This window comes from Onychomys torridus, chromosome 22 (genome assembly GCF_903995425.1).
Source record: "Onychomys torridus chromosome 22, mOncTor1.1, whole genome shotgun sequence".
Lineage (NCBI taxonomy): Eukaryota > Metazoa > Chordata > Mammalia > Rodentia > Cricetidae > Onychomys > Onychomys torridus.
Window position 1 is genome coordinate 34,024,064 of NC_050464.1, and position 17,508 is coordinate 34,041,571.

Below are 17,508 nucleotides of genomic sequence, written 5' to 3' on the forward strand. Positions count from 1 at the left end.
CTCTTCTCTGTCATAAAGGACCGGACAGTTGGTTACAAGTTGATGCTGTAGGACTTTCTTAGCTTTGCAGTGATCCATGAACTATCAGGCCAGAGGCAGCAGGCCTGTCTCAACCATGCAGACACCACCTTCTTCACCGTCAAGTCTTGCACTTGAGAGGGCCAGACAGGGCATTTGTGATAACAACACACCAAGAGCCCTGGGTGAACAAAGTCAGAGCTGCCCTCATATTAAGGGGACAGCAGTTGATATTTTACATGTTAAGTTGCTTACCACGGCTTTTCCCTAGGTGACTAGAGAAGCCCCCCAGTATGGATCTCTTCAGAGCTTCTAGTGTTAACCTGGGGTGACCAATGTTCTTGAGTGTCTGTCATCCAGCTTCCTGGGGCAGTGACATGGGAACAAGCCTGATCAATGGCAGGGCCATGAGGGCATGAAAGCAGGGTGGTGGTCAGTTAGTGGAGAGTCCCTGGTGACTTCAGGTACTTAGGAGCCCATGTTGGTATCAGCCCAAAGCAGGTAATGTTAGTCAACCACGAAGGCCTATTGTACTTTGCCCCTTCCTTTTATTTAAGAATGAAGTAAGAGCCAGGCGGTAGTGGCACATGCCTTTAATCCCAGCACTCAGGAGGCAGAGTCACAGGCAGGCAGATCTCTGGGAGTTCAAGGCCAGGCACCAAAACTACACAGAGAAACCCTGTCTCAAAAAATCAAAAGAAAAGAATGAAGTGAGATCATGGCTGGTGTCTGCATCCGGGATTCCCATTGCCTAGTAACCATGGGTGTCTGCATCTGGAATCTGATCACCGAGTAACAATGCAACTTCATCGGGCTGATTTCAAAGAGAAAGCACATAGCCCTCTTCAGCCCGCCTCCTGGAGGCTAGACCGTGTTCTTCACCGGCTTCTGACTTGCTTCATTAGAGTTGTAGCCAGAAGCTGAATCAAAAGTTTTAAAACTCAAGACTTTCAGACAAAGTGAAGTGGGACTGGTTAATCTGGTTAGGGTGCAAAGCTAGAGGCCCAGGACACAGTTCACATTTTCATAACTACCTGGGACCACAGACCTCCCTTTAGTGCCTGTCATTAATAATGTGAAATAGTAACTATGAGTGACTTTGTGGAGTAAATGTGACTCCCACAACACCTAGTCAGACACATTAGAAACGACACCTTGGTAGGACTCCAGCACAAAAAGAATCAAACTACTTTTCACAGTGACATGTCGTGGCCACAGCCGACTGAGCTCAGTCAGTATGTGGCTTTGGCTTCAGGAGAGGGCCTTGTGGTTCATCTGCTCTTCAATCCTTTTACTGATGATGAAGAGCAGTTTCCAAAGGAGTTGTCCTCTCTTATTCCAGCCGATAAGAAATCCCTTGCCCCGTGACGTCCCGAAGGCAGGAATATAAAGTCAGGCCATCACACAGGTACAGTGGAGGGGTGGGGAGTGGGGGGGGGGGACTGCACCTGGGCAGTGCAGAGGGCTGGATCGATGGCTGCTCGTCAAGATGTCTCAACACAGTCAACAAACCTTTCTGCCACCTCAGACTTAGCCACAGGCTGAATGATCTCTCACTACCCACAGGAATAGTCAGCAATGATCAGATCAGGTTAACTGGATGTGTGAGCTGAGGAAGGCACACGTGAATGCCTATCACAACCCACCAAGTTCTGATTAGTGTGCTGAGCCTGAGTTAGAAAGATCTGGGGAGCGTGCTGTGTGGGCTAGACTGCAAACTTTGAATGATGCACATTCATGGCGGCGATGGCTCTAACCCAAACGCTGGCCTTGCTTTCCTCTGCCCTCCAGGGAGCACAATGTGGTGGTATTGTGTTCCCCAAAATATTGTGTGTTCCCCTAAATAAACATATCTGGAGTCAGAGAACAGACAGCCACTAGAACAAAGCTAAAAATGGTGGCTAGAAAATGGGAAGAGCAAGCTATAGCAGAAGTTGGGCGGTGGTAGCGTACACCTTTAATCCCAGCACTTGGGAGGCAGAGCTAGCGGATCTCTGAGTTCAAGACCACTTTAGGAACAGCTAAGCATGGTGATCCATGCCTTTAATCCCAGAAACCCAACCTTTAATCCCAGAGAGTGGGAGCAGAAAGAGAAAGGTATATAAGGCATGAGGACCAGGAACTAAAGGAGTAAAGCATGTAGTTAGTTAAGCATTTGGTTGGTTAAGCGTTCAGGCTTTGGAGCAGCACAGTTCAGCTGAGAGCCATTGGGATGAGGACTCAGAAGCTTCCAACCTGAGGAAACAGGATCACCTGAGGAACTAGCAAGATGAGAAAGCTGTGGCTTGTTCTACTTCTCTGATCTTCCAGCATTCACCCAAATAACTGTCAGGTTTGTTTTTATTAACAAGTACCTTTAAGATTCATGCTACAGCACAAACCAGCCTTCTGGTTTGCAAGGCCCTTCTCATGGGACTCCCCTCATCCTTTACTGCAAATGAAGTGACTGGGAAGGAAGGGGGTCTGTGGAAGCATCCCAGCAAATTGCTGTCTAAATTCAGAGATGGTTACATTGAGAATAGAGTTTGAAGTTGATGGAGGACAATGAAAAGCACGTTCCTTCAAATTTATTCTAACTTTTACCGTTAAGTGTTGCCAAGGCCCAGGGCTCGCCCATTTTGAGTAGATTTCAAATGGGACAGGACAGTGAATAAATCCCCAGACTCCTATAGAGTGAGTGGGTTTTCCTACTGGAAGGAAAAAAAACCACAGCGGATGGTATGTGCTTAGCAGGACTTGCTTGCATGTGGCATGACAAATAGCAAACTACTGTCATCTGCCTGTGAGTCAGGAGAGCACAGGGAAATGTGAACGGACTTGTGACCTGTTCTAGGGCTGTTCACAAATGTCCCAGGATAAAACACCATCAGACCTGACCTGCTCAAGACAGCCAAGGCCTAAAAGGGCACCTGTGCTGGCCTGTGGTGGCTGCATCTGAAACCTGACCTGGGTGTGACCACCCAGCAGTGCTTGGGAACAGCCGCTGGTAGTACATGCCCATCCCAGGCCAGCGCTGTTCGGCACTACATAGACTTGAGCAGTGTGATCTCAGTACAGAGACAGGGTGGGAGGAAAAAAGACTCCAAGTTTCAGTAATTCAATAATTTATTCCTCTAAAAAAGTGTGTAAAAGTATATAGCTCTCATCCACAAGGTATATATGAATGACATTTAAAATGGAGGCCTTTAGCATTGTCTCTTTTTATCAAAGTCTTTAGTGTACTGAAGCAGCGTCATGCTGCGGTTCTTAAATGAACATCACATACTTTTGTATTCTTCCCAATCGCCTGCTAGATATAAAAGAAGCTCACTGCAAAAATGCTTGAAGGAAAAAGGAAACCAAAAAATCAGAACTTCCCAGAAATGTACAGCTTTTACATTTAAAAAAGGCTCTGAAATATACATACAGGCATGCTGGACAAGCCCTCCCTGCTCCCCTCCCACCTCCCCGTTTCAAACCATGGTAGGAGTTCTGATTTCTGCTGAATTTTCAAAATTAAAAATAAAAAAAAATAAAATAAAATAACTTCTCACTCTGTAGCAAATCCAGGGCTTGTACATTTCAGATTAATTCTGTAAAAAACTCACAAGTAAAATAATGCATATTTAAGGGAAATATTATACAGACTTTTTCACACAGAAGTACATAATAAGATTTTTTTTAAATCTATTGCCATTCATTTATTTTTGCACAAAAACGTATAAATATGTCACCAGCTTTTCTTAACTTAAAAAACTTAAATAAAAGACACCAGATGAAAACTACCCTTTGCTGCCTTCTTTTAAAACTTTTTATAGTGTTTTTCTGTTTTTTGTGTTTTTTTTCCTTTTTTCTTTTTCTGTGTAGAGTTGGGTTTCTAGAGAAGAAAAGCCCCTGCAATAAAAACAGCCCATTTAAAAAAAGAGAGAGAGAGAGAAAGATTCAAAGTTCCGATGAATTCTGAGAAAAAGCAACCCAAGGTCAAAGATTACAAATATCTACTTTACAGCCGTCTTCCCCGGGGCGGCTTTATACAAGTTTACAGCCCATCATCTTCCGATCTTCAAAAGGCCTTGAGGGTTTCCTCTCTGATAAGAAAAAATAGCACTGCGATATTTAAGTCAATTTTACACTGTACACGTTAGATACAAATGGTTTGATATATCAGATTTTTTAAGCTATACATTGGAAAGTCAACCCCCCCCCCCCAGTTGGTGGGACAGAGAACAATCACCCATTTACAAGTTATTTCTCTGCTTTCACATTCCCACCATGTGTTATTAATATAATGTTTTAAACGTTAGATTATCTCAAGAAAAATACTTTTACAAAATCATATCAATTATTACATTTTTTTCCTTTCTTTCTTTGTTAATAACCAGGACATGAAAGTCTCTTGGAAGAACTTAGTTGCATGATTCTCCAGGGAAGCCGGTTCACACCCACCACCCGCAGACAGAGACAGATATAACATAAGGGCTAGAAACAGGGCTTCAAAGTCAACCCTAAGGTCTGGGAGGGGAGTCAAAAATACTTCAATCAGCTGTTAATGCTTTAAAAAGGCATTTTGTTAAAGTCCCACAAAGAGGCTCAGCTTCAAGTACTGATTTAATGGTTGAGTTGTACTATTTCTTTGAAACAATATTCCTATGGTCCAGAAAAAAATTCACCGTGTTTGTAACTGGTTTTATCAGCAAACACTTTGGGTTTGATATGTACACGAGTCCCTTTTGATCTAATGAAAGGAGAGACCTGGCTTTCTGTAAGAATTCTCTAGAAAAGGTATTTCCTGTGACTGTATAGAGAAGTGATTAAGGTCCTTGCTGCCTCCAGCTTGGGGCTGAGCCTGACTGCCATCATATACAAGTGTAATCCACCCAAGATGCAGGCCACACAGCACAGCAGGACACTCGGAACCTGATGGTTTTTACTGCTGACTGCTGGGCGGTTATGACTACCTTACTGTTCAGGCATGATCCCCCATTTGTTCTTACTCCTTTCTGGCTTCCAGGACAGAGGTATGTAGTCAGAGAACCCTAGGGTGGGTCTCAGTGGGTTTCAGCTACCTTACCTGGTCCTCAAGATTAGAAAAAACAAAGTCGCAAAAACCTTACATCAAACTTAAAAATAAATAAACAAAATGCAGCTGTCTCCAGACCTCCTGTGTCTACAAAGTGTATGGCCAACCAAAGCCCTCCTGACAGGCTGGGGAGGTGGAGACCCCAGTACCAAACCCTGTACTGGATGGAGCTGGCTCGTAGTTGTGACACGTCCCAGGTTATGGAGTCCAGGTGACCCACAGGCATCCGCCATCGGCTAGAGGATTGCATCCAGAGGGCTGGCCAGCCTGGTCCTAACAGAGGCTGAGAGCAGACTCTTGTGCAAAAGGACAGTGTCTCTTCTGTTTCCCTCTTACGCCAGCCATCATTTCCTGGCGACTGCAGGCTGCACACATCACACACTGGCTCAAGTCACTTCTTCAGGAGATTTCCGGGTCCTCTGAGACACGTCCAGGAGTCCCTGTGACAATGAACACTGCAGAGTGAGCATGTGCCTGCTCAGAAGGCGTCACAGTGCAGGGCTGAGGGAGTGCTCTGAAGAAGGCTGGCCTTTTGAGAGTGGAGCCCGCTCCTCCTCGGCTGGGGCAGAGGGAGGGACAAGCGCTTCCGGTTAGAGCATGTTCATGACGGCATTGTACAACTGCGTGAGCACCACAAAGTGGACGGGAAGGCAGGAAGTGCGGTCCTGGGTGGCCGGATTGCACGTGAGCCACGAGAGGGCATTGTACTGCTCCAGTACAAACCTGCCAAGGAGAACACAGAGGTCAGCTTCTGGGCCACAGGGCTCAGGGTGTACCTCGAAGCCAGTGCAGCCCACCTACACTCCCCTTCACCCTGCACTGTCCAACCACGGGGGCCGCCAGGGTCGTGAGGCCACTGACCACTAAGACGAGGCAAGTCTGAATGGAGACTGTTTCAAATAAGAATATACTGGCAATAGTGAATTGAACAGAATATACCAAATATTCTACCAACACTTGGCCATACCAGTTTCTCAATGTTAATCTGTTGTGGTCCCTTGAAAAAAAATGAAGGTGTACAGGGTCTCCCTATCTGTTTCAGATATTTAGTACTTGGCCTGAAACTCTTGATCACAGCCCTAGCTGCTGGAGCACACACTTCACCCACTGCCAGAGAGCCCAGGAACCAAGCAAGGGCTTACTGATGAAGCTTCTGCCTACATCCCATTTCCAAACCACTGTACAGGAGAGAGTACTAGGAAAAGCTTGGGTATTTCCTCAAGGCGCCTGACAGTTTTTGTTTGCTGGCTTTTGCTTTGATTTTAAGATCCAGTCTGGGATCTGGAGAGGGCTTCGTTAGTGACACAGGACTTGAGTTCAGGCCCCAGAAGCTGTGTGAAACAGAGGGCAAGAGTGCACATCTATAAGCCAATAGTGGGGTGGACTGAGGTGGACACAGGTGAGTCCCAGGAGCACATTGGCCAGCTGCTGAGCTCCAGGCTCAGTGAGACTCTGTCTCAAAGAGTAAAGTGGAGCATGACTGAGGAAGACACTGGCTGACCTCGGACATGTGCACCCACATGCACACATGTGCACAAATCCACCAACAGTGTCTTGTGTAGCTCAGGCTAGACTCTGGCCTTGAACTTAGCAAGTAGCTGAGGATAACTTTGAACTCCTGGTTCTTTTGCCTTCTCCTTCCAAGTTCTGGGATTACAGGCATGCATCATTATATCAGACCCACAGACAAAATTTTATGTGGTGCTAAAAGCAGCATAAGAGAACTCAAGCTTCTGGGATGCATTTCACAACACAGAACTCGTGTTCCAATCAACCACATGTATCTATCTACGGCAGGGAAGGTTCAAAAGTGTTTTCCATGCAAGGCAGTTCCCAGACACTGTCTTCTAACTGTCCCTCCACCTCAGGTCTGACACTTTAATCACTTCCCAGGAACAGGAGAGGAAGTGTCCCATGCACTTTACTGTCTAGTGAATGGAGTGCACACTCTGTCTGTCCCAGCACACGTGGGGATGACAGCTCTCGGGTGACTGGTCAGCGCTGCTCTGCAGATCTCTAACAGCATTTCTGCACATCGCCCTCACTAGCACACTGAGGGAAACAAGGAGGAAGGAGCATCCCTTCCCGATGGATGGCGGTGCTGCCTCAGTCAGAAACTACCTTAGCACATCAGACGTGGTCTTGGAGTCCAGAGGGTGTGGAGCCTGCTGAGAGTTCCTGGCAGGAAGGAGCTCATCTGTCTGTGCTACAGAGATGTGGTGATGGAGTGAAGCCTGTGGGAAGAACAGAGGCCATTCATGCCCAGGTACAGAGCAGCACCGTGAAGAATGACTGAGGCCCAGCTCCTCCGCCTTGCTGTCAGGCGACTATGTGCCCAAGAGCTCCAAGTGCTCAGTCACCTCCTGGGACGACACGGCACCGATCCGAGAATTAAGATCAGAGCTGTCTCAGGGGCCTCTCTTCCTGCTTTAACCTACTTTGTTTGCTTCTTTAAAAAATAGTTCTTTTGTGTGTGCACGCATGTGTGCACATACCACAGCACACATGTGGGGGTCAGTTCTCCCCTCCATCATGGGGGACCCAGGACTGAGCTCACAAGTCCCTTGACCTACTGAGCAGGCTCACTCATCCTGCTTCTTTAACATAACAGCCAAGCACACAGAATACTCGTTCCTATTGAAGGCTGTGTGCCTTGTCACCAAAGCTGGAACAATGACCACTACTTGTCACTCTGTCTCGAGTACTTTTCCCTTAGAAATATTTTAAAGCAAAACCAACTGTTGTATCATTTCCTTTGTAAATTTAGGAGGTAAAGCTTACAGATAAGAACTTAGTGATGGGCGGTGGTGGCGCATGCCTGTAATCCCAGCACTCGGGAGGCAGAGGCAGATGGATCTTTGTGAGTTCGAGGCCAGCCTGGTCTACAGAGTTCCAGGACAGGCTCCAAAGCTACACAGAGAAACCCTGTCTTGAAAAACCAAAAAAAAAAAAAAGAGAGAGAGAGAGAGAACATAGTAATAAGCATCATACATAACAAAAAAGCTTGATTCCTTTGTATCAGCTGATAGGCTACAGTCAACTCCCTTGATAATCTCAACACTTTCTCTTCTCTCCTCCAGTCGTGGGCCAACCTGGTGTACGTTGAAAATGATTAAGGAGTGTCAAAGGCTCGGCAGTTGGATGTGGTCTTTTAAATACTTTCTACCTTCCAGATTTCTCACAAACCAACTGTTCAATCCAGAGGTTCAACGGAGGGTGCATCTCCAGGGTGGGCAGGCAGGAAGACTACTACGTTGAGAGCTGAAGACTGCAGTCAGAACACAATGACAGGCCCCGTCTGCTGTCCCGACGCAGCAGTGTGGAAGAGAGACTGAACTCTGAAGGACAGCCCATCCCTTCATGTCTCCTCTCCAGACGAGCAAACTGCTCTAGCCCAGCCTCCACGACTCTGTGCCCGAGCACTCTTCTCAACAGTGGCTCACTGTCTCCTGGACTCACACTGTGTCTGGCACTCCTGCTCTGGATGGACCTAACAGTCCTGGGGCAACTCCTTGTTTTGATGGACTGCAATGTTATCAGCGACACCCTGACTATTTCTCACTTTGGGTCTGGAATCACTTAATTCTTCAACGGCCTCAAATATTTGGAGCTATAAATAATAATTAGGAACCACAATCATTGCAACATGGGTATCTATTGTAGCCAAGCTGCCATTGCTCCCAAGTTTTATAGAAGAACAATCTAGGCCTCCTGAGTCCAATTCCTAAAGACTACAGATTTCCATGACTTGTGGTATTCCCCCAAGTCATTAGGAAGGCAGCTTCAGCTCCCAAGTGTTTGAGTCCCTCCTCCCTTGTCTCTGGGAGATGGAGCATCTTACAGGCTACTGCAGGCCCCCCTCCACTCTGCAGAACAGACACGCAAAGCCGTCTTCCCTGTGTGGTAGACATCCCATGCTACACTGTGTGGCGAGGCTGCAGAGTTGGCTTAGTCGGCCTTACTGACTGGTCCTTAGCTTTTCCTCATCTTTTACACGGCCATCTTGCTTGCTTGTTCTGAGTCAATGTTGCTGTCTATTCCAGTTTGCTTCAACTCACAACTCACAGGACTCTCCCACCTCAGCCCCTTTCATATCTGGGCATGGACATGTACCAACTACATAGGCCATTCTTCACTTGTACCAAATACAGATGGCTGGAAGTGGGTGTGCTGGGCCCAAGGAGAGTTTGAGGCTGTTATTACTCAGTAACCGCCCCCCCCCCCAACACGGCTTATGCCAGGAGTCTGCCTTCCCATGGCTCTGCCACCAGGGTACACTATCAAACCTGTGTCTCTTGCCAGCCTGTGGGTGAGAAATGGACTCCATTCTAGACTCTGTCAACTCTTCAAGTTTGGGGCCGATGGGTTCTAAAAGCCACACAAGGAGAACACACATGGGAGTGGAAGGCTTGACTGACCCAGCTCTGCTTTATGGAGGACGGTGCCAGTGTGCAGCCGGGCAGGACTGGGATGCAGCAGCAAGTCACGGGCAGCTGTCAGTACTGACTGGGAGAGTGTCAGGCTGAGCCACACGTCGCTCCTGCACTTATGGCCCTGATGGCCTCCTGAGATTAATACAGACTCATTTCTCATTAAGGTTTGAATCCCTCTCCCACACTCCACTCTCCTGTAACTATAATCTCCTCAGAGTATAAGTGACATGAGGAAAATGAATAGAAAGAGACTGTAGCAGATAGCAGGAGATTTCTAGTTCAAACCAAATAAAAACACGAGCCAATGATTCCTCTTAAACTTCAGAAAGCACCAACCAACCTTCAGGAAGAGGGGGCACTGGTTCCGGGCCTGGGGGCACGATGACCAGAACCACTGGGGGAGGTTCTCAGCTTTGGCAGTTGACACAAAATACCCAAGGGCCAGTGGCTGCTGCTTGAGCTCCTCCGGGGCCTCCCGAGACAGAAGCCGCTCGCCCTGGCTCTGAAAAACAAGGCCCAAAGCACAATGAGCATTGTCAGGATCTGAGCATGGCCGGCCCTCCTCTGGACTGCACACTAGCGATGGGTGTCCTGCCTACATCATCTCCCACCAAAGCCCTGAGTGCCGAGAACTGTGCCATGAAATACACGAATCTCTGCGGCAAACTTGGGCACTGACAAAAACAATGGAGCAGTCGAAGGTCCTGGCGATGGATGCACTGGTGCTGACAGCACCAGGCACCTGGTTTGGGGCTTCATCCAGAGCACATGGAAACGGAAGAGCGGCCCAGCATCCTCAGGTGCTCCTTCCCCAAGAGTCCCCAGAAGCCCTGGAGTGCAACGGCTCTCCATCATCACCTAACGTGGATAGGAACTAAGCACCACGCCCTGGGGTCCATGGGGCAGCGATGCTCCCGCCCCTCTGGTGCTGCTCTGCCAGTACGCCACGCACCTCTCAGAGTCTAGAGTGCGTACTGTAGTGCTTCCCACCTTCCAGTGCCTTCCACAACTTAAAAGGTGCCTTTAGCACAAGTAATAGTAAGTGATCAGTTTGTTTCTGAATGCCTCCTATTTAGAGAAGAAAATGATCCTTAATTACTTAATACATCAAATCTTACCAAGTCTGATTCTGGACAGACTGAAAAATAAAATTATGATGGCCAAAGAAAAAAGCGAAGTCGGGGCACAGTAGCACATGCACACACATACATGTGCATGCAGTCCATACTCTTAGGAGGAAAGGAGGTTAAGGCAGGAGGATCAGACTTCAAGGCCAGCCTACTTGAGGCCTGCTGTAAAACAAACAATGGCTTTGCTGAACCTTGAACACACAGTTCTATGTAATGACGGAACTAGAGATTAACAGTTTAGAAAAAGGAAAAGCCTCTTGGAGTCATCAGGCTGAGGGGCTCAGGACTGAAAAAGGCCACCTGATTAGTTTCAGAACAGAGCTGTTTAAACTGCAACATTCAGACTTGACGGGAGGAAGAAAATGCATGCACCTCCTTCAGGAAGATTGCTACCATCAACAGGTAAGGCTTTATGAATGCTAAAATGAACTATAACAGCAAGCACATGACTGGGGCTTGCTGCGGGCCAGGGTGCACAAAGTCACAGGAATATTCATTCAAACTGCTCAGTATAAAATCTGTGGTTCCAGTTTCTGTCAAAATAACCTCCAGGGAACAAACTGCTTGTCAGTCCCTGGCCAGTAGCCATAAAGGAAACCCAGACATTTACCCTCTCTTCCTCCCCAGAGGGGTGTGGGGCAAGTGGTGACTGAGGGCTCAGCATGGTCCTGTCCCTTCAGCTGCTCCACTAAGTGCTAAGCCTTCCCTCTCCTCTGGCAGCGCGGTCCCCTCGAGGAGTCAGTGTGCACAAGGCTGCTGACTCGCTCAGGGCCGACACTAGACAACAGCTTCTCAGTGTCTTAATTCCCCAAGAACCTTCACCAGAAGCACAACACAACCGTGAGGCCTGCGCCACTGGTTGGGTCAAAGCTGACGGGAGCTTTGGGACAGCCTTTGACTTGAACCCCGTTGGTCCAGGGCATTTGAAGACTGAGCTAATGCTGAGCTCTGACTTCTTTACTAGCTTGCAACAGTGAGGTGGAGACAGCTATAAACTTTGCACTGGCTGGCTCTCGACATCCCCAGGCTGCAGCCAGCAAGACCAGGACTGCCAAGGAAAACAGAATGGACACAAGCCACGGCCACTCCTCACTGTCACACACTGTGGGGAGTTCCTCAGCTTAGGACAGTGCACATGCTGAGCAACAGCTCTGCCCACCTGCTTCTTATTATAAGCCACTATCTGGGAAGATGAAAGATTTTTGCTCAAAAACAAAATCATTCAAACCCTTTTTGGAGAGGCTGGGATGAACAGCATGTGTCTGCAGCTTCTCAGCCCGCCAACTTCCCCTGCCATCCGCAGCCAAACAGAGCCGCAGGCAGGAGCTCCACCAAGAGCCTTGCACACCACAGGACTGACTTTCTAATAAAGGGTATACTAAGAATGTCTGAACGTCGCCTTCCAAATCCCTGCTCTCCAAAATGTGCTGTAGGGCTGTGGCCCACAGAGACCTCGACCTCTGGGGAGAGAGGACCATGCAGTCAAAGCATGACAAGTTTCCTGAGGGCCATGGCTGTTCTCAGCAACTGCTTCCAACAGTGCTTACCCGACTGTGCTGGAAGTGAGAGCCCACACCAATTCCAGAGGGAGAGCCTGGGGAGGGAACCGGGGATGAGTTGGGAGAGGAATGGAGGTTCCCAGTCATTAAGATGCCAATGTCATTGTCCATATCGTCTGGGAAAGGAAGGTCTACAAACATATCATCTAGAAGGGAGAGAAACACAGGAAAGTTAAACTTGAACCACACTGCACTTTACCACAGTATCTTCTGCTAATCTTCCACTGCTCTAGGCGCCTACTGCACACAAGTGCTATAAGCTGTCCTTGTTTCCTCCCCAGTGACCCCTGACCAGGAAATCACAATGGAGAAACCATGGACATGGAGAAAGCCCCCATTTCACATCAATAAATGCTGGTAGATGTTAAAAATTCAAGAACAGCACAAACAGATGCACAAAAATTGAGCATTTTACAAAAATATGATGACTTTTCAATCCTATAAAAGCATTCAAACAGAATTTCATTAAGAATGATGGGATATGGAGCTACTCCCCAGTCAACTGCATCTCCATGGTGACCTGGGAAGGCTGCTTCCTCCCATGGCCATGCCCTCCACACTCAGATTAGAAGAGCCATGCACTGGGGGACAGTAATGGGTGGGGACAAGAGCAGACAGGAAACAGGTGGAGTTAACCCTCCCTTCTCTGGTCTCGGTGGCTGGTTTGGATTGTCAACCTGACTGAGTTAGTAAGCAACAGAGGATTTGCAAAGACACAGGAGCACTGACGTGGTGACGCTGCAGAGCAGGTCACCCTGGTGGGCGGTCCTCAGACTCTGCAACTCTTCTCCATGCTTTCTACGACACTACCGCAGCACACAGCATCCTGCAGTGGACACTCTCGCTCTGCCTACTACTGCGCCTTCCACTCACCATTGTTGGGGCTAAAGCCGTCTTCGTTGTGGTAGTTGGCTGGAGCCACTTGGATGGTTGATGATGTCGGGAACACCAGGATGTGGGTGCAGGAAGCATCCTGAGGTGTGTTCAGCTGAGATGACTGCATGTTGAGTGCAGTGCTCCGGCCGAACACGGAGCCCATCGTGACGGCATCTGGAAAGAGCAGAGCTGTGTCAGTGGGCTCTGCGGACCAACAGCCGCAGGAGGATCCAAAAGCCTCATGGGTCAGACATTCAAGGCTGCCCCACTTCCTTAAGCGTCTTTAAAGAACCTGACACAACACCAGTGATGATGGCCCGACCTTCACCTCACACCCAAAATGTGAAGATAAACCCAGACAGAGTCCACCAAATATTTTGTAGATTACTTACCTACGAAGTAAACTAAGACCCTAAAACTGCCCTCCCAGCACTGGTCCCTCTGTGGTCTCACAATTTATAAAAGCACTGTTCTAAATGACAGCACCTAATGCTCTAACAACTCTACGCAATGCCTTCCACACACTGGCCTGTGCTAAGCTCCATTCACGTGTCTCACTGGCTCAGCACACCCACCCTGAGCTAGCAACAACTGTCTACTTATAAACCATGATTGCAACATCTCAAAGGCATGTAAACTTCCATGGTTACTGATGGCCAAGGTGACCTGAGGCCTAAAGAGCACAGTCCAGCCATTGTCCTGCACTGAAGCCTGTCCTCAGTCACTCTCCTGACTTCCCAAAAGCACACTGTATCTGAATGTAAGACAGACCTCAGGTGTACTTTGAAACTCACAGTGCAACACAGGAAACAGCCGCTGTTTCCCACAAGCCAGCGCACCTACAGAGCTTCTGGGGCCGATGTCCTGATGTTCACTGAGAGCCTGCTTATGTCTGGCCCTGTGCTAACTGTTCTTCTCTTTCCTCCACTGCTCATCCTCAACGGCAGCAGAGATCCTAAAACCCTTTCTGAGGTACCACATTGGTCTAGAAGCTTTATGGAGGGTGAAATCCTAGGATGCCAAGAGACTAGGGTTAGATAACACGCACTAGCTGTGGATTTACCTGTTTTCACTCATACCCAGAGACTTCCTCTCTCTCCCCTGTGGTCAACAACAATAATTAAGTCCTCCCCAGGAAGGTATCAGATGGTCCCATTTTCTGAGTCAAAACCAAGCTTCTCTTAGAGACTCGAGACTTATGGACTACATTTATCTGTGGATTTAAGTTTGAATGGCCTAGACTGATAAAATACCTAATTGATGTTAACTGACAAGAGACAATTTACCTGGCATCACTACAAAGGACCCCTGGGGCTCCATGGCAACCAGGCAGGCACTAAGGATAGAAGGAGAGTCTGCAGCAGAGATCCCACACATCCGGCACACATCCTTGAGCTGTTTGCTGATTGTCTGTAGCGAACATTCTCCAAGGAGGATACTCCAATCTGAAGTCAGAGATCACCAACACAGTCGTTATAAGTTCATATGCTTGGCAATGTCACCATTGTGACCCAGCCCTAAAGGGGGTGGGCCTGCCTTCCCGTTTAGTCCCCTCCTTTGTTACCTGGCTTCTACCTCACTGTGTCAACGCAGATACAAAGGCCGGCTCTCTGTAAGCTGCCATCCTGTCTAGAGCACCCTGAGGGCCTGCAAATGACCCTGGCAGATTCAGGTTCTAAAATGCTTTGAGTGCTGAGGTCTCTGTTGGCTGGGCTAGCCTGTGCTAGCCATTCATTTTTCAGGGTCTGATACCTGCTCACTACCCTAAGTAGAAGCACTGTGTCAGCACTGCTGAGTCCTGGAACGTGCTTTTCCTGCAGAGCTCCCGCTGTCACAGCGCACTCTTCTGGGCACAAGGTGCTCAGCTCAGGCATCTCTACAGTCACACAGTTCTTCCTCACAGGGAGAGTGCAAGGCAGCGTGCTTTCTATCTAATGACATTCTCGCTAAGTGGGTGTAAGAAAAGTAGCTCAAATATGAAGAAAACATCTTAAAACGGCAGGATATCAGAAAGGCCTGAATGCCGCAGGTATCAGGAAGAAGTCTCCCTCACAAGCACTAGCAGCTAAACAGCAGACACTAAGCCACCAGGAAGCTGGGGCTTCTGTATGCCCCTGTCTGGCCCGCAGTGTGTGTACATACATGGCTCTGAGTCTGAAACCTTGAGTGCAGATCTGCCTTCCAGGCAGCAGCTTGTATGTGAGCTCTCTCTCAATGGTTTAATTCCAGGGATTCCACAGTATCTGGCCGCACTTCCAGTAGTCAAACAGTGTGCACACTCTAACACAGGGGCTGGCGTGAACTACAGTCTGGGGCCTGTTTTTGTAAACAGAATTCTGTTCCCAGCAGCCACATGTAGGTGTTGTCTTACGGTTGTTCACACTGGCAGAACCGAAGAGCTGCAAAGTACCCCTCTGCTTTGCAGAAAGAGACTGTACTCTCCGGCCCTTGGCAAGGACACTGTCCACTCTACTCTAGTGACCACAGGCTATTTTGCGATGGATGTCTTCTTCTTTAATTAATTCCACTTTTGGAGATTATAATAGATTATTTTCCCCTTCCCTCTCCTCCCTCCAAACCCTTCCATATACGCCTCCTTGCTCTCTTTCAAATGTGGTTGTTGTTACGCACATTTGTGTATATTATATACACATACAACCCAAACTACACTCTGCTCAGTCTGTACAATAGTACTCACATGTGTGTTTTCTGGGCTGACCATTTGGTAGTGGACAGTCAACTGGTGTGCTCTTCCCTGGGGAAGACTATTTTTCCCCTCCCAGCATCCCTTAGTTGCCTGTGGTTCTCTGTGTATGGCTGAGGCCTGCTGGTCTTTCCCCCCATCAACTTTAGTATGTCTATTGCTGTTCTTGCTCAGCAAATGTCCACGCAGTCATGTTGGTGAGGCTTTTATCTACAAAACAATTCCTTCACCTAAGGCTCAGAGAACACTGTGGAAGAGGGGGTGGCTCTAAGCACCAGAGAACTGGGGAGTCTGCTGGGAGACTGTGTCTCCTAGTCATGTCAGAAGCCGCACCCACATGTAAGGAACCTGCTGGGGAACCAATTCAGGCCCTCATGCTTATACAGCAAGCATTTGACACACTGAGCCATCTCCACAGCCCTGAAGGCTAGTCTCAGCTTCACAGTCACCTCCGATCGCTAATCCTTACTTACTCCTTTCACTGTCTGCATATGTAACATTATTCAAATTAAACAATCATTCTGTACTAATGAAATAGGTTTTCTGATCTACATTTCCAATATTATCTGTGTAACGATAGGGACTATAGCCAAGGTTTGAACCCTGGTCTCTCCCTTCTGTGCGAAACAATCACTGCCATCGGTGTCAGTCTCAGGTGAGTTCGAGGCCCGCCCTCCCTGCTCAGCTCTGCGGCCATCATCGGCCATCATCGGTTAGTCTCCTCTATCCCTGCACCTGCTTCAAGGACCACTCGCTCACCTTTAAGCTCTCCGTGGCCAAGACGCCCCAAGCGGCCGATGACGACTCTCCAGGGCAGAGATGTCATCTGAACAATCCCTAGGCACCATTCCCATAACTTCTGCAGCCCAATCTTACGCGCAGACACTTTACTCTTCCGTGACCTGACAGACAGGGAAACAGGAAGGGTCCTACACGAATCAGTTGTCACTCGGTAAGGCACACAGTCCATTTCTAAAGTACACATGCATGCCATCACCACAGAGTAACACCAGTGAACACAAACAGCAAGGCTTCTCACCTGCTTGGTAAAGCAATGTTTACAACACAGGTCTCCAGTAATTCCCCATGGAGGTCAGTGCAGGATGCCAAGAGCCAGCGCTGGTCATGAGACAGACAATAGCCCACAAAGAGGACATTGTATTTCTGGCTTGCCTCACCGAAAGTCTCTCCAGGCTCTGTCTGCTTGTCTTTGATTGGGGCCAATATAAAGGGCGGGGAATAAAGCTGGATTGGGCTGGGCCGCTGAAATAAGAATCAAGGTCAGTATCAGCATAAGGCCAACCAAGACAACATTTACAGTAACACCCAGAGCCAACGATGAAAAAAGAAAACACGGAGTAATGACAACAGGCGGCCCCACCCCCTCCCTCCAGGACTAAACAGGACACAGACAGCAAAAGTGTTCATTAAATCATGAACTATGGGGCCCTGCGGTTTAATTGTTTAAAACACCCGTCTATAAGCCATCAACCCATGTTTGAGTAAAAGAAACTACTCTATTAGAAGGCAAGCTTGCCCAACGCCAACAGACACTAGGAAAGTAGAAACTGAAGCTACAATGAGACCCATCACACACAGCCCGGGAGGGTCTGGGGTCCCAGGCAGCACACGTGGGGACTGGCGGGATGCAGAGCCACGGTTCTGGTAGGCTGGGAGGTGGGAGAGGTGCCCGGGTTGGTACCGCAGCAGCAGGTGGCTCTCTTTTAGA

General features: G+C 48.3%; 1 protein-coding gene across 4 annotated transcripts in view; it reads right to left on the reverse strand.

Moving 5' to 3' along the window:
- Nucleotides 1–3,105: 3,105 nt before the first annotated feature.
- Med13l (mediator complex subunit 13L) overlaps nucleotides 3,106–17,508 on the reverse strand; it is a 222,319-nt gene continuing 207,916 nt past the window's right edge. For 3 of the 4 annotated variants that reach the window (XM_036171624.1, XM_036171622.1, XM_036171621.1), the window contains 8 exons: nucleotides 16,819–17,042; nucleotides 16,539–16,708; nucleotides 14,362–14,520; nucleotides 13,073–13,249; nucleotides 12,188–12,345; nucleotides 9,851–10,012; nucleotides 7,199–7,311; nucleotides 3,106–5,800 (listed from right to left, as the gene is read on the reverse strand). In XM_036171624.1, coding sequence (XP_036027517.1) covers nucleotides 5,668–5,800; nucleotides 7,199–7,311; nucleotides 9,851–10,012; nucleotides 12,188–12,345; nucleotides 13,073–13,249; nucleotides 14,362–14,520; nucleotides 16,539–16,708; nucleotides 16,819–17,042 — 1,296 coding nt within the window. In that variant the 3' untranslated portion in view covers nucleotides 3,106–5,667. The remainder of the gene's footprint in view (nucleotides 5,801–7,198; nucleotides 7,312–9,850; nucleotides 10,013–12,187; nucleotides 12,346–13,072; nucleotides 13,250–14,361; nucleotides 14,521–16,538; nucleotides 16,709–16,818; nucleotides 17,043–17,508) is intronic. The other variant, XM_036171623.1, reaches the window with a different exon arrangement.